At 41.8% G+C, this 18,384-nt stretch overlaps 1 protein-coding gene across 1 annotated transcript; it reads right to left on the bottom strand.

The window, feature by feature from the left end:
* Window positions 1–403: 403 nt before the first annotated feature.
* Window positions 404–17,444, bottom strand: LOC134566028 (vomeronasal type-2 receptor 26-like). The gene is made up of 5 exons (XM_063425742.1): window positions 17,403–17,444; window positions 15,964–16,779; window positions 11,268–11,495; window positions 4,777–4,900; window positions 404–1,323 (listed from the first exon to the last, which is right to left on the bottom strand). Exons 1-5 carry the CDS (start codon window positions 17,442–17,444, stop codon window positions 404–406), a joined length of 2,130 nt encoding a protein of 709 aa, XP_063281812.1.
* Between the last annotated feature and the right edge of the window lie 940 nt (window positions 17,445–18,384).

Here is an 18,384-nt window from a genome sequence, read left to right on the forward strand (position 1 = left end):
TTAGTTGAATCTCTGATTATGTGCCATGTTTGGCGTTCCAGATACAGTATTTTGGCAGAACAGAGAGAAGTTTAAAAGATTGTACAAGGAAGCTCATTAGATCCTTTTATGATAAAAATACCAAACCTCCTATTAGCAAGCACTTTAGAAATCATGCTGATGATTTAAGTCATCTTCAGATTCAAACCATGGAGCAGATTTTGCTGTCTCCAAGAAGAGGTGATCAGTTTGGAGTTTTGTGTAAATGTGAAGTTTTTTGGATATTTATAAGCACAAGGCCCCGTTTGTATCTTTTGATCTTTTGTAATGTTGATGTTTAGGCATATAATTTTTACATCGAATATATAATTACTAATTAATAAAATATAGCAATTAGTAAAGAAGGCAGATACATGTGTTAAAATTAAATGGAAATTGTTTTATTTCTGCTCCCAAGCAAATTTGTTTTTGTATTAATATCTGGTCGAAATAGAATTATGTAACATTTTGGAAAAAATATACACCCTAAAAGTCCAGAAGTTGAGGTTAATATGGCAAAAATCTCCACCGCCACCATGTTCTTCCCTTTGGTGCTCAGATAGGCTGGGATCATTGCAATCCAAACACTGCAGAATACCAGCATGCTGAAAGTGATGTACTTGGCTTCATTAAAACTGTCCGGTAATGTCCTGGCTAAAAATGCCATAATAAAACTAATAGCTGCCAGGAATCCCATGTAACCCAGGACTGAGTAGAAGGCAATAACTGAGCCTTCATTGCACTGAATGATGATCTTTCCAATATAAGAGTCTATGTCAATGTCTTGAAAGGGTGGAGAAAGAACCAACCAAAAAACATTCAGTATAATTTGAAATGATGAGAAAATCATGACTACAGAATTTGACATTTTCACGCTGACCCATTTCCTCCATGTACTCCCAGGTTTAGTTGCCTTGAAAGCAAAGTAAATCATGAAGGTTTTTCCCAAAACAGAAGAAATTGCTATAGAAAAAATTACAGCAAAAGATGTTTGACGCATTTTGCAGGTGACATTCATAGGACGACCAATGAACAAAAACACACAAAGGAAGCTCAGCATGAGGCAGACAAGGAGAATAAAGCTGAGATTTGTGTTATTGGCTCTGACAATTGCTGTGTCTTTGAACAAGTTGAAAACCACCAAAATAAAAAATGTTTTCAGGAAAAACAAAATGGAGGCAACTGAGAAAACAACAGCAACCACATCATCATTATATGTTAAAAAATCCTCCTGTTTGGGAATACATTGATTCTTCTTCTCATTGGGCCATTCATTATATGGACAATTCATGCAGTTTTCACTGTCTGAAAAGGAAAGACAAAAAAATTCTGTTAGTTTAGGAACCCAGCACCTCTGTATTCCTAACATAGAGAATATTTTAATTTTTTTAATACATTGTCTAGAAATGCCAACTGTCAAGCTGTTTTAGTCCAATTAAAGTCACTAAATCTATATGGTACAATGCCATAGCCATTAGACTATTTCAGAATCTGGTAATTTTATAATGATTTTTCATCTGCCACATTATTATTATTATTATTATTATTATTATTACTATTATTATTATTATTATTATTTTATTCTTTATATAGCGCCATCAGATTCCGTAGTGCTGTCCAAAGGGTGGACTAACAGACATTTAATTGTAACCAAACAACTCGATGTACAGGGACAGAGAGGTGGAGGGCCCTGCTCAATGAGCTTACATTCTAGAGGGAGTGGGTTATAGTGACACAAAGGGTAAAAGTAGGGGTACGGAGTAAGTTGTTAGAAAAGTATTCGCTGAGGGCTTAATAGGTAATTTTTGACAGTTGCAGGAGAGGAGTAATGGAGGGTGGGGGATGAAAACTTGCTAACAGTTTAATTGATATGCTTTCTTGAAGAAGTGAGTTTTCAATGATCTTTTGAATGAGTGGAGACTGGGTGAAATTCTTATGGAGGAGGGAAAGGAGTTCCACAGAAGAGGTGCAGCCCTGGAAAAGTCTTGGAGGTGAGTGTTAGAGTACTGACAGAGGATATACGTAGGTCTTTGGCAGAGCGTAGGGGCCTCAACGGGACATACTTGTGTATTAGGGAGGATAGGTAGGCTGGAGCAGCATTATGTAGGGACTTGTAAGCAAGGACCAGAATTTTAAATTGAGCCCTATACCTAACTATGCAGGGACTGACAGAGCAGGGAGGCGTGGGAGGTGCGAGTGGACAGGAAAATGAGCCTAGCCGCCACATTCATTATAGATTGCAACGGTGTAATCTGGAACACGTAAGACCACTGAGAAGAGTATTGCAGTAGTCCAGGTGAGAGAGAACAAGAGCATGGACCAGCACCTTAGCCGCATCCGGCTGAATAGGGGCGGATGCACGCTCTGTTTTTGAGTTGGAAGCAACGGGATTTGACGATTGATTAGACATGAGGGGTGAAGGAGAGGTTGGAGTCAAAAAGAACACCCAGGCAGTGAGCCTTTGAGGTAGAGGTGATGGTAGCGCTGTTGACTTGGAGGGAGACAGACACGGGAGTAGTAACACTTGAGGGAGGATAAGATCAGAAGTTCTGTTTTGGACAGGTTGAGTTTAAGGAAGTGAGCAGCCATCCACTTGGAAATCAAAGAGAGGCAGTCAGAGACACGCGTTAAGATGGGCGGAGAGAGAGCAGGAGAGGACAGGTAGATTTGCGTGTCATCAGCATAGAAATGATAATGAAAGCCAAACGAGCTGATGAGTTTACCAAGGGAGGCAGTATAGATAGAGAACAGTAGGGGACCAAGGACATAACCTTGGGGGACACCAACAGAGAGTGGTTGGGGGTGAAGAGGCAGTGTCAGAGAAATAAGTCAGAAGTCAGGCAGAGTGAGAGAAAGAAATACTGAAAGAGTGCTGGGAGAGGTGGGAGGAGCACCAGGAGTGAGCAGTAGACCAAAATTACGGAGAATGCGAAGAAGCTGTTGATGATTATCAGTGTCAAAGACAGCAGAAAGATCAAGGAGAATTAGGATAGAGTAATGGCCGTGAGATTTAGCATTAATTAAATCATTGGATACTTTGGTCACAGCCGTTTCGACAGAATGACCAGCACGGAATACAGACTGAAGGGGGTGAAGCAGAGAGTTGGTTTCGAGAAAGTCAGTCAGTCTGGTGTACAAAACTCTCTCGAGGATCTTGGAGGCAAATGGCAGTAGCGAGATAGGGCTGTAGTTGGATAGGGTGTTGGGGTCAAGGCTGGGCTTTTTCAGAATTGGGGTTACAGTTGCATGTTTGAAGGGTGAGGGAAATGTGCCATAGGAAAGGGAGAGATTTAAAATTTTAGTGAGGGGAAGAACAAGAGAGGGAGACATAGTGCAGATGAGATATGAAGGAATAGGATCGAGGGAACAGGTGGTGGGGCTGGAGGACCGGAGCAGAGAAGAAACCTCTTCTGCTATAGCAGGTGCGAATGAGTGTAGAGTGGTGGAGGGAGTGAGGTTGGGTGATGTAATGGTAGGGGAAGGAGAGAAATTAGCAATCTCTTCTCTGATTGTAGAGATCTCAGTGAAGTGAGATGCAAAGTTTGTGGCGGACAAGGTGGTAGAAGGAGGGGGAGTGAAAGGGCGAAGAAAAGCTTTAAAAGTGTGAAATAGGTGTTTGGGTTGATAGGACAGTGTACTTATGAGGGTATTAAAGTAGTGTACCTTTGCAGCGGAGAGAGCCAGGCTGTAGGAGCGCAGCATAAATGTATAGTGGAGGAAGTCAGATGCAAAGTGAGACTTTCTCCAGCAACGTTCAGCAGTTCTAGAACATTTTTGGAGGTGACAGGTCTACTCTGCCATTTTAATCCCCACTTTTTACCATAAAAATTGCTTCTGCACATTTTAAATTAATCTGTATGTTTTGTGACCTTTTTATGACTTTTTGTGGCTCTATTAAACGTTAAATGCATTTTGCAGACACACTATCTCACATAACCCTATTTATCTCAAACTCCTCTTCAATTTAATGTACCTTTGCTCTTGAAATATATCCCATTACTTTTAAGGATCATACCAAAGGATTGGAAAATAGCACATATATTGTTCCTTTTTGAGAAAATATCAAACTATCTAATGAGAAATTCGACATTTGAGTGCCTGTGGCTGGGATTTTAATGCAAAGATTATTATGGGACCATATTCAGAAGTTAAATGTTAACAGTGTCATTCATAGTAATTACCGTGGCTTTATGATAGTGGGTTCATTAGGTACAATTAGGTAAGCTGCATTCTATGAAGAAGTCAGAAGTAAAAATAAGGGTTTTGCAGTGGGTGTGGATTTGCTAAGGCATTTGAAATGATTGCTCACAAAAGGTTACTGTGACAATACTTGTTCTTGGATTGCACATGGCAATATTTAAGATAGAGTGTAGCTGCATAGCTGTGCACCATGTACCTGCAATAATGCAATGGCTAAGGTTCTCAGACTGACCCTTTTATGGTAAATAGATAAATTCTGTAGGTTTATTTGTATTTTGACCACTTTTGTTTCAGTTTACACAAAGAGACCTGACATTTTTCTGATATCTACAGATTAATGCCATGACTTCCCAGATTCCTTTTTGATGATGATATGAAGACAACGTAAATTGAAATAAGCCCATTGATTTTGCATATTTGCTCTAAAGCAGGGTCCAAGGTGGACACTCCATTCAACAGATGCTTGTTGAGAAACTCTAAGCATTAGTCACACTGCACATTATTAAATACGTAGATTGTTTACTGACTTATACAAATACATTTTTCTATGTGATGTACCAATGGTGCTGGATATCTCTCCCTCTGGACACAGGGCACAGTCATAACAGCAGGTTTGTGATCCAGGCCTTTGTACTTTCCTATATCCTGGCAAACAGTTATCTGAGCATTGAGACCTTGGAACCTACAACAAGATAATTCAACACACTATGTGGAACAAAATCAATGATTTACATATATACAGAGCCATTTTCTACAACAACCAGTTTTCCTTAACCAGATGTCAAAGCTTGTTTGTAATGGTAGCACATAGGAACACGGTACCCTTACTATATTTGCTGCTTTTCTTCAACTGCGCATGCGGGAGAGCACAGTATTGAGTTCTGTGGGAGATCCCACGAGACTGCAGAATCTTCTATAGACACAGCCACTTCAATGCAGCCGTCACTGGTGATGGCTATTGGGATTGACTCTTAGATGCCGCCTTGAGTCTAAGAAAGTCAGGCAGAGTAGAAATACAGAGAAAAAAAAATGTGTCACTGTGAATCTTTTGACTCAGTTGGAATTTCAGTGAGATTCCCCTCCTCAAAAAATTTCACCACACATGCTCAGGTGGTCCCTTATGTTGAACACCTTAGATTATGCCTTCAAATATAATCTTGGGAAGGATATTATGAATGCTGATGCTTGAAGTCATTTGCCTTTGTCTTCCAATGATTTATTTGTTCCTCTTATATCCGATGTTCTCATGTTGGAATCAGGGGCGGACTGAGAACCCTCAGGGCCCCCGGGCAAAATAAATCAAGGGCCCCCTTATAGGCCCCACCCATACTCCGCAGCAAGCACCACCCATGTCCCGCCTCCATGCACCGCCTCCAGCCACACCCTACACAATCTTTAGACACAAGGAACAAAAGTGCAATAATCCCTTCAAGGCCCCAGTAGAGACTACAATTGAGGGCTAATGGGCCATGGAGGGGGGTCTTTCTAGCAGAGGCTTTCTCAGTGTCCTTTAGAGAGTGTGTTAGAAAGAATCCCCTCCAGGCCCTATTAGAGACTACAATGGAGTCTAACAGGCTTGGAAGGGGGTCTTTCTAACAGAGGCGATCTCAGTGTACCTGCTGGAAACAGTCGCCTCCAGGCCCCAGTAGAGACTACAATTGAGAGCTAATGGGCCATGGAGGGGGGGAGCATTCTAGCAGAGGCTATCTCAGTGTCCTTTAGAGAGTGTGTTAGAAAGAATTTCCTCCAGGTCCCATTAGAGACTACAATGGAGTCTAATGGGGCCTGGAGGGGGGTCTCTCCAACACTCTGGTTCCTATTCACAATATAGCAACACAACATAGCTGATACCTAGGCCAAGTTGGCTCCTCTTACCTTAATTACTGTTGCTGGCTGGCAGTCTGTGGGCTTGCTGGAAGGCTGTGGGCTTACTGGCTGCGGCTGGCAGGCTGTGGGCTTGCTGGCAGGCTGTGGGCTTGCCGGCTACTGCCGGCAGGCTGTGGGCTTGCTGGCTGCGGCTGGCAGGCTGTGGGCTTGCTGGAAGGCTGTGGGCTTACTGGCTGCGGCTGGCAGGCTGTGGGCTTGCTGGCAGGCTGTGGGCTTACTGGCTACTGCCGGCAGGCTGTGGGCTTGCTGGCTGCGGCTGGCAGGCTGTGGGCTTGCTGGCTGCGGCTGGCAGGCTGTGGCTTGCTGGCTGGCAGGCTGTGGCTTGCTGGCTGCGGTTGGCAGGCTGTGGGGTTGCTGGCTTTAAGCCTAACTGGTGGCCTGTAGGCTGGCTGGCTGTCTACTGGCCAGCTTGTGAGCTGGCTGGCCTGTGGGTTGTCTGGCTTGCTGGCTACTGGGGCACTCGTAGATTATTTAAAGAAATAATCCATGCACAATAACCACTACTACTCTGTGTAGTCGTTATGGTGCCAGGAGGGCCGGGCCCCCCTCCCAGAGTAAGTAGTCAAACCGTTTAAGAACAGTTTGACAACTTACCTGGGGTCTGCTGGGATATGAGGCTGTAGTAGGGTATAGGAGCAGTGGTGCAATGTGTAAGGGGTGCAGTCTGTGTGAAAGGTTCAGTGTGTGTGAGGGGGTGTAGTGTGTGAATGTGTAGGGTGTGTGGGGCAATGTGTGTACGAGGGGGCTCTGTATTTGTGTGGCAATGTTAGTATGGGGGGCTGTGTGTGTGTGTATGGGTGGGCAGTGTATGTGTGTGTGTGTGAGGCAATGTGTGTAAATGTGTATGGTGTGTGTGGGGGCAGTGTGTGTGTATGGTGTGTGTGTGTATGGGGGGCAGTGTGTGAATGTGTATGGTGTGGGGGCAGTGTGTTTATGGGGCTAAAGTTCACTCTCACCACTGCGACCACCAGGAATACCTGGTGGTCACAGTGTTGAGAGTGAACTCTAGCCCGTAGCTCCAGGGCTAGAGTTTACTCTTGCAAGAGCCGTAACGTTGCCGTGGTAACCACGGCAACGATCTGTGCTCGCGCAAGAAGGACCCAGAGGAGCTGCAGGCTGAGCTCCTTGGTCCTCTCTTCCTCCCTCCCCTGCCTGCTGCCCGCACGGTGCCTGCGGACAGGGGAGGGGGCAATTGCCCTTCTCTTACTCCCCCCTCCCCCTCTTCTTACCCCCCTCCCCCTCTTCTTACCCCCTTCTTACTCCCACTCTCTTCTTACCCCCATTCTTACTCTCCCCTCTTCTTACTCCCCCCTCCCCCTCTCCTTACTCCCCCGTCTTACTCTCCCCATCTTCTTACTCCCCCTCCCCCTCTTCTTACTCCCACCTCTTCTTACTCCTCCCTCTTCTTACTCCCCCCTCTTCTTACCCCCTCCCCGCTCTTCTTACCCCCCTCCCCCCTCTTCTTACTCCCCCTTCCTCTTTTTACTCCCCCCCTCCCCTCTTCTTACCCCCTTTACTCCCCCCCTCTCTTCTTAATCTCCCCTCTTCTTACCCCCTCCCCCCTCTTCTTACTCTCCCCTCCCCCTCTTCTTACTCCCCCCTTCCTCTTTTACTCCCCCTCTTCTTGCTCCCCCCCTCCCTTCTTACCCCCTCTCTCTCTTCTTACCCCCTCCCTCTTCTTACCCCCCCTCCCTCTTCTTACCCCCTCTCTTCTTACCCCCTCCCTCTCTCTTCTTACCCCCTCCCTCTCTCTTCTTATCCCCTCCCTCTCTCTTTTTACCCCCCCTACTCCCCTCTCTCTTTTTACCCCCCTCCCTCTCTCTTTTTACCCCCCCTCCCTCTCTCTTTTTACCCCACTCCCTCTCTCTTTTAACCCCCCCTCTCTCTTTTAACCTCCCCTCTCTCTTTTAACCTCCCCTCCCTCTCTCTTTTAACCCCCCCTCCCTCTTTTAACCCCCCTCCCTCTCTCTTTTAACCCCCTCCCTCTCTCTTTTTACCCCCCCCTCTTTCAACCCCCCTCCCTCTCTCTTTTAACCCCCCTCCCTCTTTTAACCCACCTCCCTCTCTCTTTTTACCCCCCCTCCCTCTCTCTTTTAACCCCCCCTCCCTCTCTCTTTTAACCCCCCTCCCTCTCTCTTTTAACCCCCCTCCCTCTCTCTTTTAACCCCCCCTCCCTCTCTCTTTTTACCCCCCTCCCTCTCTCTTTTAACCCCCCCTCTCTCTTTTAACTCCCCCCTCTCTCTTTTAACTCCCCCCCTCCCTCTTTTAACTCCCCCCCTCCCCTCCCTCCCTCTCTCTTTTAACCCCCCCCCCCTCCCCTCCCCTCCCTCCCTCTCTCTTTTTACCCCCTCCCCGTAGCGTGGCCGAGAGGCTCTGCGTCCGCAGTGCCGACCGGATTGATAGGAAGGTGCACACACACTGAGTGTGCACCTTCCTGTCAGTCCGGCCGGGTACAGGAAACAGAAACTCCTGTTCCACGCGGAACAGGAGTTTCTGTTTCCTGTACCCAGCCGGACTGACAGGAAGGTGCACACTCAGTGTGTGTGCACCTTCCTGTAACTCCGGCCGGCACCGCGGACGCAGAGCAGCTCGGCCACGCTACGGGGAGGGGAGGCGAGAAGCTGCAGCCGCCTGAGCGCTCTTAAGAGAGCGCTCAGGCGGCTGCAGCATTTAAAGGGGCGGCCGGGCCCCCATGTCCGAAGTGCCCGACCGGTCAGTCCGCCCCTGGTTGGAATCTATTCCTATTGCTCCTGTACAAAAGCATTATGGTGAGTAATCAAATGCCTGTGGAAAATATATTAAAACCAGTGGAGCAGCAATATAATGTAGCTCTGTTCATAAAGATGATTATGCCTGAATATTGATCCGGTATACACACAAAAAATACAAATAAAAATAAAAAAAGTCAAGCACTGTTAAAATATATAGAATGATAGCAACCTTATTTAAAATATAAAGGAATGACTAGACTCATTACTTCAAACAAGTAACTAAGCCAAAAAATGTTCTCAACATAAAAACAGCAGTGTATACAAAGTTAAATTATATTAGTACAAAAATAAAATATAGTTTGAAAATACAAAAGTGGGCTGAATAAGCCTCATCTGAAAACATCCACAATTAGAATACAATTTTCTTCCTTTGTCCGCCTTGGTGGACATTGAGGACATGATAGAGTAGTTTAATTCCTTAATTCCCCCTATTAAACTTTTTTTTCCTCTGTACCACACCTTTTTGTTTTTACTAACTTTGCGGGGTCAGATGCTAGAAGGGTTCTCCACACTGGAGAGAAATTTGACTTGGGGTGGCAGTCTGGGAATGTGACAGGCATACAAACATGCAGATATGACTGAAAAATAGGAGATAAGAAATGCTAGCTCTAGTAGCCTGCGCTGATGCATTGAGATCACCTGTTCATCCCGCATTCTCCATCAAAACTGATATTAGACTTAGCGCTCCAACAGGACATATGTCCTTAGTTTGTTATGCATCTTTTATCTATATGTATATTTGGTATTATGTGTTATATCTCTCATTGCCATGTATTTCTTCATGAGTTCTATATATGTCTATGCTAAATATGTTACGAATCGCAGATATTTTATATAAGCGTCAAATGTATTGATTGCATTGTTATTGCATGTTGAATTTGCCTTGAAAAAAGTCCATAATAAAGATTGTAACACAAAAAGAAATAGCATCAAGGTTTGATCAAGGTTTGATGCTTGTAAGTATTGTGTGACAAATAGTGTCACTTAACCAAAGACTATCCTTCTGAAGCACACAAAGAGGCATGTTACAATTAGAGCAAGTCTCCAATTGTAGACCAGAGACAGGAAGCCTTTGGCACTCCAGATGTTATGGATTTCAACTCCCATAATGATATTACAAATATAATGCTGGTAATGCATCAAGGGAGGTGTAGTTCACAACATCTGAATTGCCAAAGGATGCCTACTCTAGATGTGTTTTAAAAATCCAGCAAATGTATGTTGGAATGAGAGATGTAGCAGAATCCAAATGTGGTCTTTGAAATAGTAGGAAGAACAATATCTGTGAAATTAACCATTCGCTCTGTATGTGAAAGAGCTGATTTGAAAGAGGCTGGCTATAAAATAGCTTAATAAAAAAAGTGTCAAAATGCTCTTAGACCCTGATGAGCCTGCTTTGTTAAAAAAAATATATACTTTTGTATACTTTTCCACTGATTAGTGAGGTTCTTTAGGGTAGCTAGAATACCTAATTAATTTAAAAAGTTTAATGAGGGTGGCCAAGAAGCCCAAATGTTTTAAAGGATGCCACAATATTTTATACAACATGCATGTCCTGCATTGTACTGCACAACGATAAGTCTACAAATGCTACAAAGGTGATCCATGCATAATCATCCATTGTTTATAGAGTTTATTTATATATTACATTTGATCAATATTAAGATTAAAACTTAAATTAATATGAAAAAATACCTGGGAAAAGTCATTAACAGTAATGCTAATAGAAAGAGTCAATGGTTCTCTTCTTGTTTAGAGCTCTATTAGAGCTCCAAATAGTATTATTAATATAACAGATATATCATGTTTAAAATGTGAAGTCCACTAAGTCCCTAAGGCTAAGTCTTACTTTTCACATGTGTAGGCTATAAAGCAAAAATATGCTTGGCATTAGGCTCAGTGAGTTGCTCCCACCACTTTATCCACCACGATGGGAGATAATAAATATGGGAGTCAGTTGACAATGTGACTAAACTCTCCAAAATATACCTTAACTATCTCTTAACACCAATATGTATTATTGAGTAGGGTACATTATATAAACCAACAAAATACATATTCCGCACTTTATGCATAATAAAATTACTCAGGTCTCCACCTGCCACCATATTGTTTTATCTATACCTCACAGAACATGGAATGGAGGAAGATATAGGGGCCACTTTTGGACTTCTAGACATATATCTCCCCTCCACCCTCTGCAAATGCAGTGGAGGAACATATGACACAGTATACCAGGCATCCCCTGATAATATTGGAATCTAATCAATCGTGAATATTGTTTTACTTTCCTGCATATAAATAATAAAATTAAAAATATTAATAAATAAATATCAGAGAACTTTAGTAAATCAGCCTAATAGTGTATTTTGCATTAAGAGTTGTTCTTACCTCATTTTTCTTGTTCCTCCAAGTTATTAAGTTTGGGGTGATGAAAAGCTGTTGATCTTCAGTTTCCCACTCTGTAAAAAGCCCCACTCTTTGTGTAAATGTCAACTTGCTGGCTAATCTTATCACATTTGTAATGTAATAATATAATGGGAATTCCCCAACGTCATCAAAAAATAAGGTACGATTAAGTGGGAATATGTTTTCAAAATGTTTTATGTAGTGATGGAGCTGTGAAGCAAACATGACAATGTATATAACAAAGTAGTAAGTAATTTGCAGGAGTCTGTTAAAAGGTTCTACAGTAATGTCTGGTACTTACAAGTATGTCAAAAAGTTTCGAAGTGATAAAAAATGTAAATGTCTTTCTAAAATTGAATTGTCTACTGTAGGACTGCTTCTGTATGCATTGACTTGTGTTGCAAATTTTCACAGGGACGTTTTGTTGGTATGGACCTATTTAGAAGTTTGGAAACAGCTATTGCATATAGTAACACATTTACTCTATGCTTGCTCACAGCCTGGTGTACTGATATCCCATATTGTTAAAAAAAAATATTTTCCAATGAGAAATGTTAACTAGAAGAATGTGTGGTTTTATAGGAGATAGTAATAATATTAATTAATTACATTCTCTCTACGATAAAAACATTAATCCTTTATTCATTCTATCTTTAACCTCTTCACTATGGATCATAAATCTGTGTCCTTAATAGGGATGTGCATGGGCAAAAAATGTGTTCAGTTCAGTTCGAAAATTCGGTTAAGTAAAAAAAAATTCTCTTGTTTTGCCACTTTTCAGAAATCCGAAGCACTTCGGCACGTCGGAAATTCGGCACTTTGGCACTTTGGCACTCCGGAAATTCAGCACCTTGGACATTCGGATGCTTTGCCCGAAATTCATCCGAATTCACATTCGGAACTAAACGAATTGCACATGTCTAGTCCTCAACAGTGAAAGCTTATTCTTAGAGGCAGCATTCCACAAGTGAATAGTCATAAAAAGCCTAGTTCACTGGGGAATACAATTACATGAGCATGGCATAACACTAGAAAAGTCTAAAGTAGGAGTGGGTACTGCAATAAGAACTGATGAAAGGCACAATCCAATAGCAGAGTGAGGACATTGGGATGGGATATATATATTAGAGAGGATATGTAGTTGAAGACAATGCAGGCAAGTGCTTCAAAAATGCTTAATAGAGGACAATAGGCAGGCAATATTGTACATTTTGTATATATGGTGTATATATTTTGTTTTGTGTTGCACTGCAGACTGATTGTATAGGTATATCAAACACTGTACCCTCTCTCTTGTACTTTAGCTGTGTATAGGTAGACAGTACTTTTTGGGGGTCTTACATTCAGTGTTTGATACTCTGTCTCTACACTCTCATAGTGGTGGGCAAACCATTGAATAGGAGTATCTATATACCAAGGATTTGGCTTTATTTCTCATGGTAGCTCTGTTTGGAATGGAAATAAACTCTTCAAAAAAGATGGTTTGCATCTTTCTCAAAAGAGAACAAATGTTCTCAGTGAGCAGCTCAGAGGTTTTGCCAGGATGTATTTAAACGAGGAGGGGGGGGAAGGAGGCGGGGGGCAAAAGGGTGTTAAAACATCAATCCAATTGCCCCCCAAAACAAGGAAAGAAGGTGCCTGTAGCAAGTGTGTTAAAAAATGATAAGCTTAGAGTCATGTCTACAAATGCCCACAGTTTAGGGAATAAGATCCATGAACTTGTGGCAATAACGGCAACTGATAGTGTAGATTTAGTCGCTGTTACTGAGACATGGTATAATGAGAAAAATGACTAGGATATAGTAATACCAGGGTACTCTTTATATAGAAAAGACAGGGAAGGCAAGAAAAGGGGAGGGGTGGCCCTGTATGTGAAGGATAGCATAAAATCTAGCCTAATAAAAGTTAGTGAGGCGAACATAGAGTCAACTGAGGAGACAACTCGTAAAGAGGCCATACTAGATTTAGTGTTAACAAATGGAGATTTGGTATCAGATATTACTGTAGGTGAAAGTTTAGGATCCAGTTATCATCAGTCAGTGTGGTTTAATATAAGAACAGTGACTGAGTCACACCATACAAAATCAAAAGTTTTAGACTTTAAAAAAACAGACTTTTCTAAAATTAGAATTTGTGTAAAGGAGTCATTATCAGACTGGAGAAATTTAAATGGAGTCCAAGAGAAATTGAAAATGTTTAAAAGTTGCACTGCTGAAGGCAACAGAAAACTGCATTAGGCTTGTCAGTAAAAGCAAAAAAATCAAGAAACCACTGTGGTACTCCGCAGATGTGGCCAAAATAGTAAAAAAAAAAAAAAAAAGTTAGCATTTAGTAATTATAAAAAAAACAGAGTGAGGAAGACAGAATGATCTATAAGATTAGGCAGAAAGAGACTTAGCAAGTTATAAGAGCTTCCAAATCACACACAGAAGAGAAAACAGCACAGTCAGTAAAAAAAGGGGAAAAAACATTTTTAGATACATAAATGAGAAAAGGAAAGTAAAACAAGGATTAGTTAGATTAAAAACAGAATAAGGAAGGTATATAGAAGAGGATAAAGGTCTAGCTGACTGCCTCAATGAATATTTTTGTTCGGTATTTACAGATGAAAATGAAGGAAAGGGACCTCAGTTAGGAAAAAGGACAAATGTGTAATTTATTACATGTGAGTATACAGAGGAAGATGTTCTATTTCAACTGTCAAAAGTAAAGACAAATAAGTCAATGGGACCTGATGGAATACACCCAAATTTATTAAAAGAGCTTAATGGTGTACTAGCAAAACCATTAACAAATTTATTTAACCAATCACTGTTAACAGGAGTAGTCCCAGAAGATTGGAAGTTAGCGAATGTTGTGCCCATTCACAAGAAAGGGGAAGAGTCGGGCAACTATAAGCCAGTAAGCCTTACTTCAGTAGTGGGGAAAGTAATGGAAACCATGTTAAAGGATAGGATTGTTGAACATCTAAAACCACATGGATTTCAGAATCAGAGACAACAAGGGTTTACTTCAGGTAGATCATGCCAAACTAATCTTATTGATTTTTTTTTTGATTGGGTAACTAAAATAATAGATCAGGGTGGTGCAGTAGACATTGCTTACCTAGATTTCTGTAAGGCTTTTGACACTGTTGCACATAAAAGGCTTATCAATAAATTGCAATATTTAAGTTTGGATTCCAATATTGTTGAATGGGTAAGGCAGTGGCTGAGTGACAGGCAACAGAGGGTTGTAGTCAATGGAGTATATTCGAAGTTTGGGCTTGTCACCAGTGGGGTACCTCAGGGATCTGTACTTGGACCCATTCTCTTTAATATTTTTATTAGTGATATTGGAGACGGTCTTGATGGTAAGGTGTGTCTTTTTGCTGATGATACTAAGATATGTAACAGAGTTGATGTTCCAGGAGGGATAAGCCAAATGGTAAATGATTTAGGTAAACTAGAAAAATGTTGTGGCAACTGACATTTAATGTGGATAAGTGCAAGATAATGCATCTTGGACGTAAAAACCCAAGGGCAGAGTACAGAATATTTGATAGAGACCTAACCTTAACATCTGAGGAAAGGGATTTAAGGGTGATTATTTCTGATGACTTAAATGTAGGCAGACAATGTAATAGAGCAGCAGGACATGCTAGCATAATGCTTGGTTGTATAGGGAGAGGTATTAGCAGTAGAACGAGGAAAGTGCTCATGCCATTGTACAGAACACTGGTGAGACCTCACTTGGAGTATTGTACGCAGTACTGGAGACCGTATCTTCAGAAGGATATTGATACTTTAGAAAGAGCTCAGATAAGGGCTACTAAACTGGTTCATGGATTACAGGATAAAACTTACCAGGAAAGGTTAAAGGATCTTAACATGTATAGCTTGTAGGAAAGACGAGATAGGGGGGGATATGATAGAAACATTTAAATACATAAAGGGAATCAACACAGTAAAGGAGGAGACCATATTTAAAACAAGAAAAACTACCACAACAAGAAGACAGTCTTAAATTAGAGGGGAGAAAGTTTAAAAATAATATCAGGAAGTATTACTTCACTGAGAGGGTAGTGGATGCACGGCATAGCCTTCCAGCTGACGTGGTAGAGGTTAACACAGTAAAGGAGTTTAAGCATTCGTGGGATAGGCATAAGGCTATCCTAACTATAAGATATGGCTAGACTTCTTTAGAAAGTCTTTAGAAAATTGGGCAGACTAGATGGGCCTAATGGTTCTTATCTGCCGTCACATTCTATACTTTCTTGAGTGCGGTATCATTTGGTGGTTCTATATCTCACCTAATGCTTTGGCAGTTTTATGGTTGTAAGAGGATTATGAAAATTGTAGTCAACAAATACTGCAGTGCTTCCCCTGTCTGTCCTGTTCATTTTCATTCTCTTACCTTGTTTTATTTTGACATCTTTTTTGACTGCTATATGTCTAATTATGCACCTGCATTCCTACCCTTACCGTGTGTTCATCTTAAGTTTAGTGTACTTTTTGTTTTACAGCAATTTGTATATTTTAGGGACATTATACACACACTTTTCAGAATCATCATTCTCCTGGACTAAGCTGAATCATTTCAGACTAAAATGGTTTATAAACTGATTGAATGCAGACATGTATAGTGTTTAGTATAGTGTTTTAACTATATGATGTTTCAAATGTACACATTTTGTTACCTGTTTAAAATTGTACTCTTTTACATCAGTTGTATTCAATTGTTTTTTAAGATCTGATTCCATTTCATATAAAGCAGAAGCCATGACACCCACAGCAAAATACACTCGAGGAGAAAATCCACGATATATAAACTCCTTAGAGCGCACACCATATCCCTTTCCAGTACAATTTGTAAGAGGTTTCCCATATAGAGTTTCATAGAATGTGTTCTTTGATGCATTTGGTGACAAACAATGCCAGTTTGATAAAAATAAATCTTCAAGAATTTTGTCATTTGGATAGATTGAGGGATTAATATTTTCAGTGAAATTTGCAAATAGTGGAAACGTAAGTGGATACAGTTCTAAAATCAGAGTGCAATTTAAAGCATCAACATAAATATCTGTTAGGTAAGTGTTATCAGTCCAAGAAGGAGGGAGAATTAACGTCTTTCCATAGAGTACATCTTCGGCCATATTTAAAAGTGCAATAATTGCATAACTAAATGGACCACAAATTATGATAATTTGTGCAGATGATTTTTGAATGATTTCTTTAGCTGATATAATTGCATCTGGTTGATTGGGTGTATTGATGTTAATTTTTATTGCAAAAGCAGTACAGACACCATTACTAGACAAATAATTCACCAAAGCCAGCTGCTCTGTTTCTCCACTGTCATCGTCTGATATAAAGAGTCCAACCCATGTCCAGCCAAATTGTTTCACAATCCGGGATATAATCTTATAATAGACATGGTCATTTTGAACTACTCGGAAAAAGTGAGAGTAAAGACGTCTGTCACTTAGAGCATAGTCTGTTGCTCCATAACTGATCTATAAAGAAAAAGTGTGAATAGTAACATTAATTGATTTTATATAATATTATTGCAACAAATTGGCAATTTAATAAACTGCAAAAAATTACTTAACTTCATTGTACATAGGTTATTTCCTGTGTTTCTGATGGGAAACATCAGAAACACAGTTTTTGTCTTTTATTTTGTCTTTTGGGCAAAGATTACGAGCCACAAGAGCGATCCAACGGCGATACCACCGGCAACAAACCAGCGGGTCACCAAGCCATGACCAGCGACTCCAGGAGAAGGCCCAACTGCAGCATGAAAGGCAGGGAGGAGAAGGCCGGAGACCCGACACAAGCCACGGTGGGTCAGTAACAGCCCACCAGCGGTGAGTTGCATACCTTACAGGCAACGAGCCCCAGGGCCGCCCGCTCAATCTCCCCCTTCCCTAAAGGTGACCACCGACCCTTCTGGGCGAAAACACCCCACCGGATGCCCCCAAACTCCCAAACACGACCCAGCCAATCGTCTTTGCTTAGTGGAGTTGGGGAGCAAGGGGGGACCCCTGATACCTCACCGAAACACCCTGACAGCAGATTCCAGCAACCACCAATCCTGCAACCCCGGCCAGAGACACCAAACCCAAAGCAAGCTCACCGTGGGCCAGGGGACTTCTGCCACCTTGTCCCCAGACTCCATCCCGGCTGGAAACTGGATGAGCATCGAAGGGGGGTGTTACAAACTGCTATTTGTAACTGGCCCTTTAAATGGAAAATTTCCCTGCTTCCCTGGATTGTGGAGAAGCCTATTTGCCAGCCTCCTTCCTTATGACTATGGCCCCTGGGAGATATTGCCCTTTAAGGGACTGAATTGGGGCTTATGGACTGCTACCATAATGTACTGACCCTTTAAGAACTACTTTTGGGCAGGTGGATTGTATTATACTGTCCCTAGCTCTTTAAATACTTTGGGCAAGGATTGGTACTTTTGTATATGACACTTCGGACACAGTCAAAGCTGTCGAAGCTGTCGAAGCTGTCGAAGCTGTCGAAGCTGTCGAAGTGCCGAAGTTACCGAAGTTGTCGAAGTCGTCGAAGTGGCTGGCATCGGACAAAGGACCACGTGGCGGCGGCCATTTTAACTTTGAACATCGCCAACCCTTAGCATCAACTCGTATTCGACACTTCGAATACCGGCCACACTTCGAATGGGACTTAGCCATTTTTATGCCAGAAATTTACCGACCGCACAGCCCAAATCCATGGAACTGTTTTGGGCAAGGAAATGTGCTTGCGGTCGGTCATAAAAGGACTTCTGTGTAACTTTTTATTTACTGGAGGGATTTGCCTGATTTTTGGAAGTGTTTATGTTTGATGTATGCTGAGTCTGAATATGTAACTTTTATGGAAATTGAATGTATGGTTTTAAAGTTACAGTGTGTGTGTGTGAAAACTGTATTTTTATTGTATGTAATAATTGGTTTAACTGTTTATCTGAGGGGAGGGGATGTGTGGGTTGCACCAGATGTGTGATTGGTGATTTTATGCCTCCCCCTGGGAGTGTCCTGTTTGCATGTACCTCAATAAAAGCCAGGCTGGGTGTTCCAGCACCAGAGACCTATTCTGACCCTCTAACTTGC

The sequence above is a fragment of the Pelobates fuscus genome, chromosome 6, assembly GCF_036172605.1.
Source record: "Pelobates fuscus isolate aPelFus1 chromosome 6, aPelFus1.pri, whole genome shotgun sequence".
Taxonomy (NCBI): domain Eukaryota; kingdom Metazoa; phylum Chordata; class Amphibia; order Anura; family Pelobatidae; genus Pelobates; species Pelobates fuscus.

What these genes read in the sequence shown, in the direction of transcription:
- LOC134566028 (XM_063425742.1), bottom strand. Translation starts at nt 17,444, where the DNA reads ATGGAGTCTGGGGACAAGGTGGCAGAAGTCCCCTGGCCCACG. An exon ending in AAGAGTACAATTTTAAACAG is followed by an intron (nt 11,496 to 15,963) that starts GTAACAAAATGT and finishes TTTGCTTCACAG; the next exon opens with CTCCATCACTACATAAAACA. An exon ending in AGAGATATCCAGCACCATTG is followed by an intron (nt 1,324 to 4,776) that starts GTACATCACATA and finishes TTTCCTTTTCAG; the next exon opens with ACAGTGAAAACTGCATGAAT.